This window comes from Crocodylus siamensis, chromosome 3, assembly GCF_052110815.1.
Source record: "Crocodylus siamensis isolate JL-2025a chromosome 3, ASM5211081v1, whole genome shotgun sequence".
Classification (NCBI taxonomy): domain Eukaryota; kingdom Metazoa; phylum Chordata; order Crocodylia; family Crocodylidae; genus Crocodylus; species Crocodylus siamensis.
Genome location: NC_143397.1, coordinates 56746776 through 56761396, shown reverse-complemented (window position 1 = coordinate 56761396; position 14621 = coordinate 56746776). Strand labels below are relative to the sequence as shown.

General features: G+C 42.5%; 1 protein-coding gene across 2 annotated transcripts in view; it reads left to right on the top strand.

Moving 5' to 3' along the window:
* Positions 1 to 14621, top strand: part of EFNA5 (ephrin A5) — a 251416-nt gene that overhangs the window by 194470 nt on the left and 42325 nt on the right. For both annotated transcript variants that reach the window (XM_090038354.1, XM_090038353.1), the window contains exon 2: positions 5389 to 5681. In XM_090038354.1, the coding sequence (XP_089894480.1) occupies positions 5389 to 5681 (293 nt within the window). The remainder of the gene's footprint in view (positions 1 to 5388; positions 5682 to 14621) is intronic.

Genomic DNA, 14621 nt, shown 5'->3' with positions numbered 1-14621 from the left:
GGCTTAAGTAAGGAAAGCAAAAGAACAGCTCGAGCTCGGGTAGGAAGTGTAGGAAAGCATAAGGTTTACATTCTGTGCTGGAAGGAACAGACGGGGAGGAGGAAGAAGCTTGTTTACGCCAGACGCAGACGGCTGTTTTTGTCATCATCTCTCAAAACATACTTGTAAACCGATTCCACCTTCCCTCTCTGTTGCAGTCTTCAACATATGTAGCTGGCTAAAGCAGCAGCTGATGAATGCTTTTATTTAAAGTAAAACCTTTATCTCTGATATCTGGCTTTACACTAATAAAAGCAGGTTTACAGCGAGTAAAGGTCAGATATGTTCCCTTTGGATCAGTTTAGGATTCTTGGGTACAGAGGAACTGTTTTATCTTCTAGCTTTGGGGACTGAGCTGATTAGTATTGCTAGTTAACAATCAACACACTGTACCTTTTATTACAAGTAGTGTCGTTCTCTGTTTTCTCTTCCAAAATGCAATACAGCAAACCGCTTGGTACTTGAAGAAGCAAGAATGTACTCTTAATTTATTTTAAGAGGTACATTGGAAATTACTAAACCTCTCCAGCAACATAAAATAAGTTTCAGAAGCTCCTGTTTGAGTTAGCTCAGGCTAATATTTTGATTGCTGAATGCCTCAAAACATTACAAGAGACAGAATTAATGTCCCTTCTGCTTTCTTTCAATATTGCTGTTACTGTATTTATGGAAGGAAGGGACTTCACTCCTCCTTGCTTGATAAAATACCTTGGTACATGTTCTCCCTGAAGCAGGTTCACTGCTGTGCCAGCATTATCAGCTAAAGGCCAATTTAGACCATTTTAAGCACACACCTCCTTCTTCTTTTTGAGGCACTTAAATATAAATGCTTTTTTGGCTACAGCAAATGACTAGAATTAAAGTACAGGCATAGTAGGGAAAAATAATTAAGAAGAAAATTATAGTAAGAGAAAAAATGACTTATTTGTATACTTTGAACTCACATCTGCTTTGCAATTAGTGTTTCCTTACAGAGTTTCCATTTCTAGCTGTCCATACTAGTGACATGGAAATACTGAAGTGTTTGAAGACCACATTATGCATCACTTGCAGAGACGCAAGTGAGGTCAGCTTTGGTGAATAAACTAATAATTGAGAAGTTGTATTTGCTTTAACTGAGAGATATGAAATGGAAGAACTTCACGTCAGGATCTGAAAAAGGATTAAACTGTTTCTTCATTTAAACTATTGGGTGGTTAGACTTTTCATTGTTAGTGCAAATCAAGTTTTGGTAACAGATTGGAGAAGTGTATCCCTTTGTTAATATGTTACTCAGCACTATAGAATTCGACTGCTTGTACCTAAATCAGTTCTTAAAGCATGATTCCCATCACAAAACCATAATTGTCTGTCTCTCTTTGCGCAGTTTGGTACTGAGGTACCCTAATGAATATTTGTGTGGGGAAGTTTGCAGTGTTTGCCTTCACCGTGGTTAAAACAGAAGGGTATGCCCGGGAAGAATGTAGTTTTAGGAAAAAAATAGGAACCATTGCCAGAATTGCTTTTCTGTTCATAGCTTACAAGATGCACCTTGTCATTACCTCTGTGATATGACATACTATTAACTGGTATGGAGAAAAGAGACCAATTTAAAACAATACATTTTTGCAAATGTTTTAAGGCAGTAACTGTTCAGTTGACAGGTTTTGTAAGCATTGGAGTGCAAAAATACCTTTCTTGCTAATGTTTTAGATAATGTGAATTCTTCTGAAATAAGTAGCTCAACTTTTTCATGTTGCAGAGGCAAACCATGAGGCCATGCATTAGCTAAAATTATACAGATATATCAGGGGCTGATTCACATTCGGGAATTTCCTTTAAAAATCTATTTAAACCTGTTTTATTGAAGCTAAGTTATTATATGGATATGAAAAGGTACAGTTGCTCTGAATTTATCTGTGGAAGATGGGCTTTTTCCTCAGAAATTAGATAGAAAGATCCAGATGGCAGTTTAAGCCAATCAGGTATTTAAAATATGCCCTTCAGCTGAAAAGAAGTACTATAGTTAAATCTGTCATTGTCCCTTTATCACTTATTGGTGCACTTGACAACTGGAATAGTGAAAGGAAGAAGCCACAAGTTGTAATACCTAGTCAGTCTGAAGCAGATAGTTTGGCTGGTTGCTTTGGTCATAACACGAAAACCTGACATATGGGCTAAGGACAGACATTACAGATAAACCTGTTTAAGTGATCAGAAACTGGTTTAAACCTGTCACAGAACATAAGTTCAATGCACATAAACCAGTTTCAAAATAGCCGAAACCAGTTTGAGATGATAAATCTAGTTGAATATAGTATCAGACTTAACTGATTGAACTCAAACTGGTTTATACAATGTCTGTTCCAGACAGCTTAACTTAAACCAGAGTCCCCCAGCATCCCAGCATGCTCTCTGGGCTGGGCTATCTGCTCCAGTGGAACAGGGCTGCCCTCCACCCCCTTTTGCTTCCCAGCCGAAGCAGGGACAGGTAGGGGTGTGGGCATAGCCAGACAGTGGCCCAGGGAAGAGGTTTATTTTCCACCCCTCCCATTCTCCCTGCACCCCCATCCCACTGGCATAGACCTGCATGTGTCTGCTGACTGCTTCAGTGGAGGGGCATGGCCAACCTCAGCAGTAGCTCCAAGTGAATTGGCCAGGGAGGGGTTTAATTCCCCTGTCCCACCAGCACAGACCTGCCCCCCCTCCCCCGACTGCCATGGCCGCCACTCATTCCATGCATCGAGCAAGCAGGAGTATAAGCCCCTTCCTGCTCCCTCACCTAAGAGGCTCTGCTGGCCAGGTTCTGGCCAGGCCCCTGACCCTGCTGCTGGAGTGGCAAGGGGGCATAGCCCTGATGAGGCTGCAGCTTCTATCCTGGTATTTGGGGAGTGCAAGCCTTTTCCCGGTGAGGAGGCTACGAGCAGGGGTCAGCACTGCCACTGGGTGGGTGGTGGCATCAGGGCTCAGAAGGATCCATGGCCCCCCAGTGCCACTCATCTGTGGCAGCTTTCTCCATCCCCCCCACACGTGCAGAGCGTGTTCCTCCACCGAAAAGAGATAGGGGGCTGTGATGGGGGCTGCTGCCCCTGTCAGGGTCACTGCCCCCTCACCACTTCAGAGCAGGGGAGCAGCCAGAGCCTAGCCAGAAGAGTCCCTTAGGCAAAGGGCAGGAAGGGAGGTTATTTCCCCCTCCATCTGGCAGAGGAGGCTTATCCTGCTGCTTGCTCCCTGCAAGCAGTGGTGGTGGCAGTCAGGACCGATAGATCCTGCTGCAGCCCCCCAGGGGCAGAGTGGGTAATAACACCCCTTCCCTGCCCCATGCCTAAGGGGCCGTGCGCCTCTGACCCCAGCCCCACTCCTGGAGCAGTGTGGAGGGAGCGACCGTGATGTGGGCAGTGGCCCCTGCCACAGTGTCCTGGAGCATGAGCTTCTTCCTGGCGGGGTGGCTGCGCTGCCCCTTCCCAGAGGGGCAGGGTGAGATGGTGAAAGCTGCCGCAGATGAGCTGTGGCAGTGGTGCTGGTGGGGACAATGGCCCCCTCCAAGCCCCGGTGCAATTGCTGACTGTAGTCTGCAGCAGTGCTGACCCCCACTTGCAGCCCCTTTGCCAGGAAGAGGCTCTGCCCAGCCACCAAGGCAGAGACTCCAGTGGTAGAGCCAGGCGTGCAGTCAGAGGCCATCTGACAGGGGCCTTAGGCATGGGGGCAGGGAGAAGGGTTATTCCTCCTCCCTCTGGCATGTGCTGGAGGGTGCAAGAGTGGGCTTATCCAACCCCTTGCCCCACGCACGGAGCAAGCGGCAGTGGCAGCAGTCAGAGTGGGCAGACCTTGCTGTGATTTTTCCCCCAGGGCAGTAGGGCTAGAGTGGGAATAACTCCCTTCCCCCCTCTTCCCCACCTCAGGGGCCATGCCAGCTGCTGTTTCACTGTGCCCCTGGCCTTGCCGCTGCAGCAACAAGAGGGGAGTGCCAGGTGGACCCCAGCCCCCCAGCCCTGGTCCATGCTGGTGGGATAGGGAGGAGGGCATAGCCAATTCACTTTGCATTCAACCTTTCCCTGACCAGTTCACTTCGAGTTACTACTGGGACTGGCAGTGCCAGCCCAGCACAGTCCCTGCAGCACTCCCCAGCTCCTGGCCTCAGCAACTGGAGGCATGTGCCTGTATTTCCTCAGTCTGGACAGAATGTCTGTACAGTTGCAAACTGACTCAGTCAGGCTCCAGCTTTTTGAATGTCTGTCCCTAGCCACGCTGACACTTATAAACACTGGCTTAGGGAATCTTTCAGTGTATCCTGGTAGACTCATTTTGAAGCAGTGGATTTCTTCTAGTTTCTTCTAGAAACTATACCTGGCATTAGAGAGCTACAGTAAGTGACATTAGCAAAGCCTCGGCTCTTGATTGTCTAAAGAATCATTATTAATAATAATGATATTAAGTTCATGTGGGCCAGTGCCTTGTGCTACAATTCTTATTTGACCCTTATTCAGAACTGTCACATTAAGTTGAGTGCTGATAATTTTTATCCCAAAATCCTGGTATCTGACCATAGCAATGTCTATACTGGGTCCATCTACACCCTGGAGGCATTCTCTTGTATCATGACAAAGGGTTGCCAATAATGCAGAAAAAATAAATGTTTTTTACTGCTGTAGTACCTCTAAGTACATACAGCCAAATCAGCTTGCAATGCGGAAGTTATTACAGTTGGATACAAGGGAGAGGTGTGGATTTGGGTTTTTTGCATTTTCTGAGTTGATAAATATGCAGGTACTATTTTGTTGAGTTGGATGTATTTCTCTCTTTCTTTTCTTCATGCTTAATTTTCAATTAAAATATTATAATTGAACTATAAAAAAAAATCCTCTTCAGAAAACTACTGGAAAGCATAGACTTTAACTTAGTAAACACTAGCAGTGTTGCCAATTCTCATGATTTTTGACATTGTTCTTAAAGTGTATGCTTCAGGAATGTGCAAAACTTAGCTCTTTCTTATATAAGCAACCTTCTATATATACACGTAGCTAAAGATATAAGAAAGAGCTAAGTTTTTCATGTTCCCAAAGCATAGATTTTAAGAACAACGCCAAAAATCATGGGAGTTGGCAATAATGCATTAGAAAGAAAACAACTCTTGTATGCCAAAGGAATGAACCCCAAGGTATGACCAAGGCCCTGTAAAAGCTGGCTCTGCCTGTCTGACTTTAGTAGAATTGCATCCATTTACACCCAGAGTCAAATTTCTAAGATTTATTTAAGAATGTGTGTTGAGGCTGAAGCATAAAAAAGTGCAAATTAAAATTTTATAATCCTAGTAAGAGCTCTATAGTAAGGTAACGCTTGTCTTTTGTCTGAATTTTCATTTAATTTTAGATTCCAGAGAGGGGACTACCACATTGATGTCTGCATCAATGATTATTTAGATGTGTTCTGTCCTCACTATGAGGATTCAGTACCAGAAGATAAGACTGAACGCTACGTTCTTTACATGGTGAATTTCGATGGCTACAGTTCCTGTGATCACACTTCCAAAGGATTCAAGAGGTGGGAATGTAATCGGCCTCACTCCCCAAATGGACCGTTGAAGTTCTCAGAAAAATTCCAGCTCTTCACTCCGTTCTCACTAGGATTTGAGTTCAGGCCAGGCCGGGAATATTTCTACATCTGTGAGTATATAGAAATTTATCATTGTTGCATAGCAGCTGCAAAAAAATCAAGGCAAAATTTTCACCATGTTTTATGGAAATGCAGAGGGCCAGCTTATATGTGTTGCAGATGTCTCTTAGTAAATGCAGACATCAGGATCCCCAGATACATTAGCTGGGAATCTGGAGTGAAAATGATATTAGAGTCATAGCTGCTTCTTACAAACGAAATAGTGTCAGTCTGCTCAGTGAACCATTTCTGACTTGTAAAGAAAAAAATCACTACTCTAGTTTTTTGGAAATTCTAAAATGGGCAGGGAAAAAAATGGGAAAAAGTAATTAACTCGTGTAGGGAATCCTAACATTTTTACATGGTTGAAATATCCCCGCTGTCATGATTAACATTATCAGTGAGGAAATAAACATGGTATAGCCTGAAGATTCTATAGCTGCAAATGCCAGGAGTCCAGCATTGTATAAAGTAATAATGTCTCAGGATTGCTTCTTGAAAAAACCGGAGAGCTTTATGTGGAACAGCTGTTTCTTTAAGCATGGAAGATGTGGAATGCAGTGGGAACAGGTTCCAAGCAAATTAGCATGAATGAGCTCACACACCTGCATCAGTAAATGATATTGAACATCCTGGACCCAGGGCTCTGTAGCAAGGAAATCTGCACCAATACTGCATTGGGCACCAGATATAGTATGGAAAAACTTACAGGAGAACAGGCTAGTCACCTAAGGAATAAAAATATCAGGCGGCTAAAATGGACCTAACTAGGATTTTGTGATCTCGTAACCATGCTTTGTAACTGTCACTCCTGTTATCTTGTTTGACTAATGCTCCAACAAAGATCTTACTTCATCAATTTACGTACCTGAAGTCTTCCGTTTCCCAACAAGCTTCAAGTATTACAACTACAATATTTTTCAATGTTTTCAGTGTCAGACAAAGGAGTTAAAAGCTTTAAACAGGCCATAGATCCCAATAAATATTGCCTTCCTGTCTGTTGTTGGCCTTTCTACTGTGAAACAGTCATTCCACCTCATTTCACCAGAGAAACTGAATACATAGCATCCCTATTTTTCAGCCTCATTTCTTCAGCATTGAGATTTTTCCCTTTTTAAACCTACTGGGAAATGAACTCATGGTGAATTGTTTTCAATTCCTATTTTTCACCCAACAAATAAAGTTTTATAATAAGCGGGATTTTGGCATCACAAGAATAGCACCTTGTTTTCCATTTTATGCTGGAGTGCAATTTAAAAAAAAAATTGAGCTGTAACAAATATTATTTCAGTGTTGATCTCCTGAGAGAGTCATGCAAAATCATGAAAGCCCAATGCCATTTCACATCCTGCAAGTAAATAAGTGGAATCATAGCTATGTGGAGAATGTTGTATAATAAACGAATGCATGTTGTGTGACCCTAATCCTAGTTGCTTTATTCATAAAAATATCGCGTTGGCTTTACCAGGAGTTTTTTGTTTTGCTAAAGATTACAGAATTGGGCCCCTTTTGAGCGCCATATTCTTCTTAAAGAATCCTGTCAAAAAACAAGCCAGAATATTTGTGCTGAGAAATTAATTCTCATTTGTCATGCTATTCCTTTGTAATAAAATATTGCACAAGTGCCACACACATTATTGCAAGTTTATAAACTCTTGTATCGGCTTTTTAGATTAAAAAACCATAATAAGATATAAACCAAACAAGAATGTAGAGAAATAGGATGAGAAATCTCAAGTTGGCCTAACTAGCTAATAGCTTGATTATTAGAAAATACAAAGTCCACTGAGCTTTATAAATGAGACATTATTATTCAAATGAACCCAGGGTGCTTAAGACTGGTTTTCCTCATTTGTGGTTAAATTCAATATTTCACTAAAAATCATTGCGTCTTCTATAACATTCAGTTAACACAGTCATTTAACTGTCAAGGGCTCCCATCAAAGTAATTGTTCCAAAGTGCTTTAAAATATCAAGAGCTTTATGCTGTTCAACTGAGTTTAGCTGGAATTACTTTTTAAATTAAAGGTAAAATAGCACAAAATGAGCAGCAAAGAGATGTTCGTTTACCAGTCGTGTATTGGCCTGGTATTCAGTGAAATTAAGCTTTCAGCTATGTTTTGGAAGCACAAAAGTATGCCTTCTGTTTTTCTATAGTTTGAAGTATTTTTTCCCTCTTCATTCTTTCACTCATTTTATGCAGTAGCAGAGAATACCTAATGCAGTGATCTCAGAGAAGCGTTATATACTCTGGTAACAATTAAATTTGAGGACTCTCTAGGAAAAGTTGTCCATCCATGGTATGTTTTCTTCCCTTATGTGTGTCGAATGAATAAGATGGTAAAACAGTTCCTTGTTCCTTTCTGGAAATTATTATCATGCCCTTAAGTGCAGGCCACAAAAACAAGCATTGTTTTCTTGCTGTCTGTCTGTTAAATGCTCATTGCTTAGCAGAATAGTGTTTCATCTCCTCCTCAGACCCCAGAAACTTTGTTCTGGATAAATGTGCTGTATGAGGGCCGAAGGCTGTAGTTTTTGGCTTCATGCATTGTGGGAATAGGTTCCAGTTGTTCAATGGCAGCAGGGCTTGGAACCATAAGAAAGGCTGAAAGTGTTTCTTGGTAAGAAGGCTATTAAAATAAATTTCTATCTCCCTCTCTGCTAAAGATTTTAAATAGAAGCCATTTTTAATCTTCCTTATGTTATCCTTTAAGGATAACATTTTTTCCCTCTTGCTTGTGCCAGTTTCAGGTGCTGTAACCTCAAACCATTCATTTTCTTTTTATCCAAAGTCTTTGTTTTTTCAAAGTATTATTCCATGTCTTCCTTGGAATTTGAAATCCCATCTGTATCACTTGCGTGAACTCAGTCGGATCTTCTTCCTCTGCATTTTCCTTTGCTATAAAGTTAGATTTACATGGGGCTTATATTAGCTTACCTCTAGTTTCTTTTGAAGAGATGAATTCAACAACATGATCACCAAAATCCTGAAAAAAGTAGATATACTTTTTGGAAAATGTATAATAGGGAGGTTGCCTCCAATAAGTTAATCGCCTACCTAAGGAAATGTTAATGAAAAAGATAATGGGTTAAGTTATGAAGCTCACTTTTAATCTCAGTTTCTGTTGAGTTTTGCTCAGGTTATTAGGGTAGCATATCTTAATGCAATGAAAATAAACCTGAAGGAGGGGAGTTATAGAGCTTGAATACTTTTCAGAATAATTGTTTTTGATATCCTCTTGAAGGAGGAAAGAGTTGAAATTAGATGAAGTGTTATTCAAAGGTAAATAAAAGCATTATAACAGGAAAAAAATCTGAAAATCTGGGATATCAAAATGGTATCTCTTTTTAATGCAATATAAATCAATGTTTTATTCATTTTTTTCAGCAATTTGAAAGTAAATATAAAATCAATGGTAATAAAATTTGAAAATGAAAACATTGCATAGAACAGAGCTCAGGGCAGACCCTACCAGGTCCCTGCTTGAAATGCCTTCCCAGTTTCCCAGCAAGCTGTTGATAAAAGAATTACACTGGAAGAGTAGTTATGAGCTGTAGGCCTACTTTATGGAGATATAATCTAGGCTATTTCCTAGTTTGCTTGTGAGACTGTCATGTTGGGAAAGTTTCAAAAGTCTCACTGAAGTCAAAATATGTAACATTTCTGTTTCCCCTCATTTGTTAGACCCTGTCAAACAGGGTAGGTATTTCTATATGGCTGACGTCCTGTGGTCTTGCCAAATCTATATGGGCTTTTTATTGCGTTATTAACCTCTGTGTGCTTACATATGGGTCATTTAATTAATTGTTCTAGTCACCTAATGTCTTTCCAGATACCAAAAGTTGTCTGACTAGTCTATAATTACCAGGCCCTGTGTGTTCTTCTTTTTAAAGTAAGTAACATATTTGCCCTTCACCAGTCCTTTGAGGCCTGCACCCTCCCCCACAAGCTTTTGAAGATAATCTCTAGTGGTTCAGCAATTCCTTTGGCTAGTTCTTCAAGTACATCTAAGGTGAATTTCATCACCAACTTGAATGCAATTAACTTATCTAAACACTTTTAAGCTGTTCTTTCCCTGTTACGGCCCCCGATCCCCTTCCTTCATTTATATTAACTGTGTTAAGTTCAGGCCATAAGTAACTTTGGTGAAGACTAAAGCAGGAAGAGCACTGAATACTGCTTTTTGTGCTGTCTCATCTCTTATTTGCCCTCCTTTTCAATTAAATAAGGGTTCTATATGCTGCTTTAATGTATTTATAGAACTTTTTTTTTCTGTTTGTTCCTTGCTAGTTGTAACTCATTTTGTGCCTTACTGTTGCCATTTTATTTGTACACGCTTCTCCTATTCCCTACACCAGCGGTTCTCGACCTCTTTGGATTTAAGGTACCCTCTCCATAACTTTTCAACTGGGCGCCACTAAATTCAGAAAATGACTCTGATAGAGGGTAACAAAAGAAACTGCAGCATTGCGGGGGGGGGGGGGTGAGACGGGGGTTAAAGTAGTAAGGTTCAAGGTAACAATGTCACTTAAATTTTTAAAAATACTCCTTAATTTTTTTTAAGGCTTATTACAAAAAAACTGCTTTTAAAATAAACTGCACAGAACAAGCCTCAACAGCTATGCCTCTTTCCAGCCTCTCTTGCAAGTTAGATCTTCCCTTACTGCTTGTGCCGGGCAAGATGGTCTCTGACACAGTTTGGGTCTGCCTCCCTCGGCTGGGGGAGCAGTTTTCATTGTGCTGGCAGGAACAGTCCTTTCCAAGATGCCAGCACCATAGGGTATCTAAAGGGGCAACCTCAGGATTTGTCTAAAGGATTTTTGTTTTGTTTTTTTTAAACCTACCTTTGTGATCTCTGAGACCTGCCTGAGGAGTGCAAACGTCCCTCATTACATTTTGCAGCTGATCAGTGCTGTGCAAAGCATGAAGCAATCCCGCTCCTTGCTTTCTACTCATATATACTATAGCACAGCGAGCAGGCAAGGTTTTTTGGGTAGATGTGGTATCTTTTATTAGAACAACAGGCTAGTTAGAAAAAAAGCTCTTTGCAAGCTTTCAGGCTCAGTCACCCTTCTTGAGGCATAGGAAGTCCTTTTGTTTTCCCAATTTTTATCTATTTATTACACCCTCACTGACATCTTGTCATACTTTTAGCTTCTTTCATTCCTTGGAGTCTCAGAACAGCAGAGGCTCCCTATGCCTGACAAGGGGTGATTTGCACCCGAAAGTTTGCAAAGAACTTTTTTCTGTCTACTCATTTGGTCTAATAATAGATACCGCATCTACCCAAAGAACCTGATCTGCCTATGTCCTTAGAGCAATGCAGTTACAACCAAAAACCAGTAGCACAGTGAGGTCATCTGGCTCATTCCCTATTCCCTAAGGGTTGTTCATTCTCCTCTCTCTCTCTCTACCCTTAAAGGTGCAGTGCACCTGCCAGTTCTGTTTCGGAAGTAAACGTGCCTAGGTGTTCCGGAATATCCTGTGTAGGATTTTTGTGGGTTTTTTGCACCTTACACTGCAATTGCATCAAAGAGCAGCCATAAAAGTCACATTCTTTGAATAAAAAAAAATGAAAGAACAAACAAAGTGCTTCCTTGCAGCAAAACAGCAGCAGATTGGAAACTAATCATTGCAGTCTGGTTTCCTCCATCCTGCTGAGCTGTTTGTTTGCACTCTCCCCAACTGGGGAAGGCTGCAGCAGAAGCAGCATGTTTACCTGTATAACATAATATAGGCAACCGTGCCTTTCTGCTGTGGCCTCTTTTGCGTGGCTCTGACGTATCTTCTAAAAACCAAGGCACATGGGCAATCTCACTGGCAGGTTCTTGCTAGACCCTGTGGTGCTGGGCCACCATGACTGAGAACCACTGCACTACACAGTGTCCTTGTTTCCACTTTTTGCCCCATTCTTTTTTTTTATATTTACCAAGAGACAGTGCAACAAGTCTGCCTCTCACCTTTTTCTGGACACCAAAACAAGTATCTCTCGTGGTGATACAGTGTAAGATATCCTTCCCCTGCATGTCCTTTCTGAATATTCTTTACCTGTCTGTGCCCATATTCCAGTCCTGTGACATATCCCACCAAGTCTGTATGATGCAAATTAAATAACATTTTTGAACATAGTAGTACTAAGACTTGAGATTTTTTCTTGTTTCCTTCCACTGGCTTTTCTGTACAGCCATCTTAGATGTTTGGCCAACTGCCCCATTCTTGCCTCTCCTCTGAATGCTGCAGGCCCCCTTACCACAATCTCTTCCTTGTCATATTCTAGCAATTTGACCAGGTCACTTTTATTATTCATCTATAGGGTTTTTTTTCACTGTTCCCTTTCAAATCTTCTTCAAGCCTAATTTAAAGCCATCTCACTACTTTGTAGGACAGGCTCTATATTTTCCTAGCAGTTCTCCCTTGTGTGGCTGGGGAAGCTGGAGCTCTCCTGCTGATATCTTCATAACTATGCATTCACTTTTCATGTTCATCTGTCCTCAACCAAGAGGATTTACAGCAGAGGTTCTCAGCCTTTTTAGACTTAAGGCAACACTCATGAGACTCAAGACATCTCTCAGAAAGAGCCCATTCTCAGTTTTCACTCATTTTTTTGTCTATGGAAAAATACTATAGCAATCTTCTGTTGCAGAAAGCTTAGACTACAACAGATCAGAATTTTTTTTTGACAATGTGGATTTTTATTTGAACTCTCTGGGTCTGACTTGTGAATCATGTAGGTTTCCGCACACATAACAGTGCTAATCTTGAATGGCACCTGTGAAACGATCTCATGGCACCCTAGGGAATCACAGATTTTGCAGGAATAGTACCTGTCCCTCACCCGTGATCACAGAACTCGCGTCTCCCCAGTGGTTCTACTTGGAGATATTGTTAGTACCATCATGTGCCATTTTAGATTGCCCCCAGATGGGCGGTGCACCTTCTGGGAGGATGGATCAATTTGGCACCCATGCTGTATTAGAAAAGACTAGAACCTGACTCTGATGTGAATGTGGTAATCACAAGGCTGTAATGTGATTCTAACTCTCTCTCTCTCGCCTAGTATAATTATTTATTATGTGAAGCAGAACAACTTCAGCATTAGAGACTGAGAGAACACCCATTCACCAGGATATCCTAGAGCTCCTGAAAGATAGGAGACCTGGATTCAAGTCTCTCCTCTAAATCATAGATTTCATAGACATTAGAACTGGAAGGGACCTTGGAAGATCAAGTCCAGCCCCCTGCCCAAAGGGCAGGAAGTCAGCTGGGGTCATAGGATCCCAGCAAGATAAGCATCCAGTTTGCTCTTGAAGGTGTTCAATGTAGGTGCTTGAACCACCTCTGATGGCAGGCTGTTCCAGACCTTGGGGGCTCGGACAGCAAAGAAATTCTTCCTTATGTCCAGCCTGAAACGGTCTTGTCGTAATTTATAACCATTCGACCTCGTCATCCCTTGGGGCGCTCTGGTGAACCAACGTTCCCCCAGGTACTGGTGGTCACCCCAATAAACTTATAGGTGACCATCAGATTCCCCCCTGAGCCTGTGCTTTTCCAGGTTAAAGAGCCCCATGGCTCTCAGCCTGTCATTGTAAGGTCTGTTTTCCTGACCTCTTATTGTGCACGTGGCTCTCCTCTGCACCCACTCAAGCTTCTCTACATCCTTTTTAAATTGTGGAGCCCAAAACTGGATGCAGTACTCCAGCTGCGGCCTCATCAAGGCCGAGTACAAGGGGAGAATGATGTCCCGGGATTTACTTGAGAAGCATCTATGGATGCAAGCCAGAGTTTTGGTCACTTTACTAGCCACAGCATCGCGTTGCAGGCTTATGTTTGTCTTCTGGTCAATGATGACCCCCAACTCTCTTTCTTCCGTAGTGCTAGCCAGTGTAGCACTACCGAGCCTATAAGGATGCTGCAGGTTTTTCCTCCCAAGGTGGAGAACCTTGCATTTTCTGGTATTAAACACCATCAGGTTCTCGCCTGCCCATTTCCTGAGCCTGTCCAGGTCAGCCTGGATCGCTCTCCTGTCTTCTGGTATGGATGCTTTACCCCAAAGTTTGGTGTCGTTGGCAAACTTGGCCAGTCTGCTTTTGACTCTAGTGTCCACATCATTAATGAAGATGTTGAACAATATGGGTCCAACGCCAGAGCCTTGGGGGACCCCACTGGTCACAGGACACCATGATGAGTGACTTCCATCTATTACTACCCTCTGGTCTGGCCACGGAGCCAATTTTCCAGCCTGTGGATCGTGGCGGACCCAAGGCCACAATTGGCCAGTTTTGCCAAGAGGTGATCATAGGATACCAGATCGAAGGCTTTTTTGAAGTCAAGATATATGACATCAATCTCTTCTCCCTCGTCCAGGTGATAGGTCACCTGGTCATAGAAGGAAATAAGATTGGTCAAGCAAGACCTACCCACAACAAACCTGTGCTGGCTATCCCTCAGGATGTTGGTGTTGGCCAGTCCATTAGGGATGGCCTCTTCGATAAACTTTTCTAAGATCTTCCCTTGATAGAAGTCAGGCTAATGGGCCTATAGTTAGCCGGATCCACTTTCCTCCCTTTCTTGAAGATAGGCACCACATTGGCCTTCTTTCAGTCTTCGGGCACTACACCAGAGCGCCAGGAGTTTTCAAAGATCCGTGCCAGAGGCTGGGCTATGATGCTCGCCAGCTCCTTGAGTACCCTGAGGTGTAGATCGTCAGGGCCAACTGGCTTGAAGGTATCCAGCTTCTCAAGGTGTTCCTTCACGAGATTAGCATTAATGGAGGGCAGGGTATCGCCCTCGCCCGGACCTCCCTGTCCCGTAGCTAGCATGCGCATCCCATGGGACTGATGAAAGACTGACACAAAGTACCCACTTAATAGGTTGGCTTTTTCCTGGGCGTCCATTGTCAGTTGCCCCATCTGGTTCAGCAGGGGTCCAATGTTGCCCTTGCTTTTCCTCC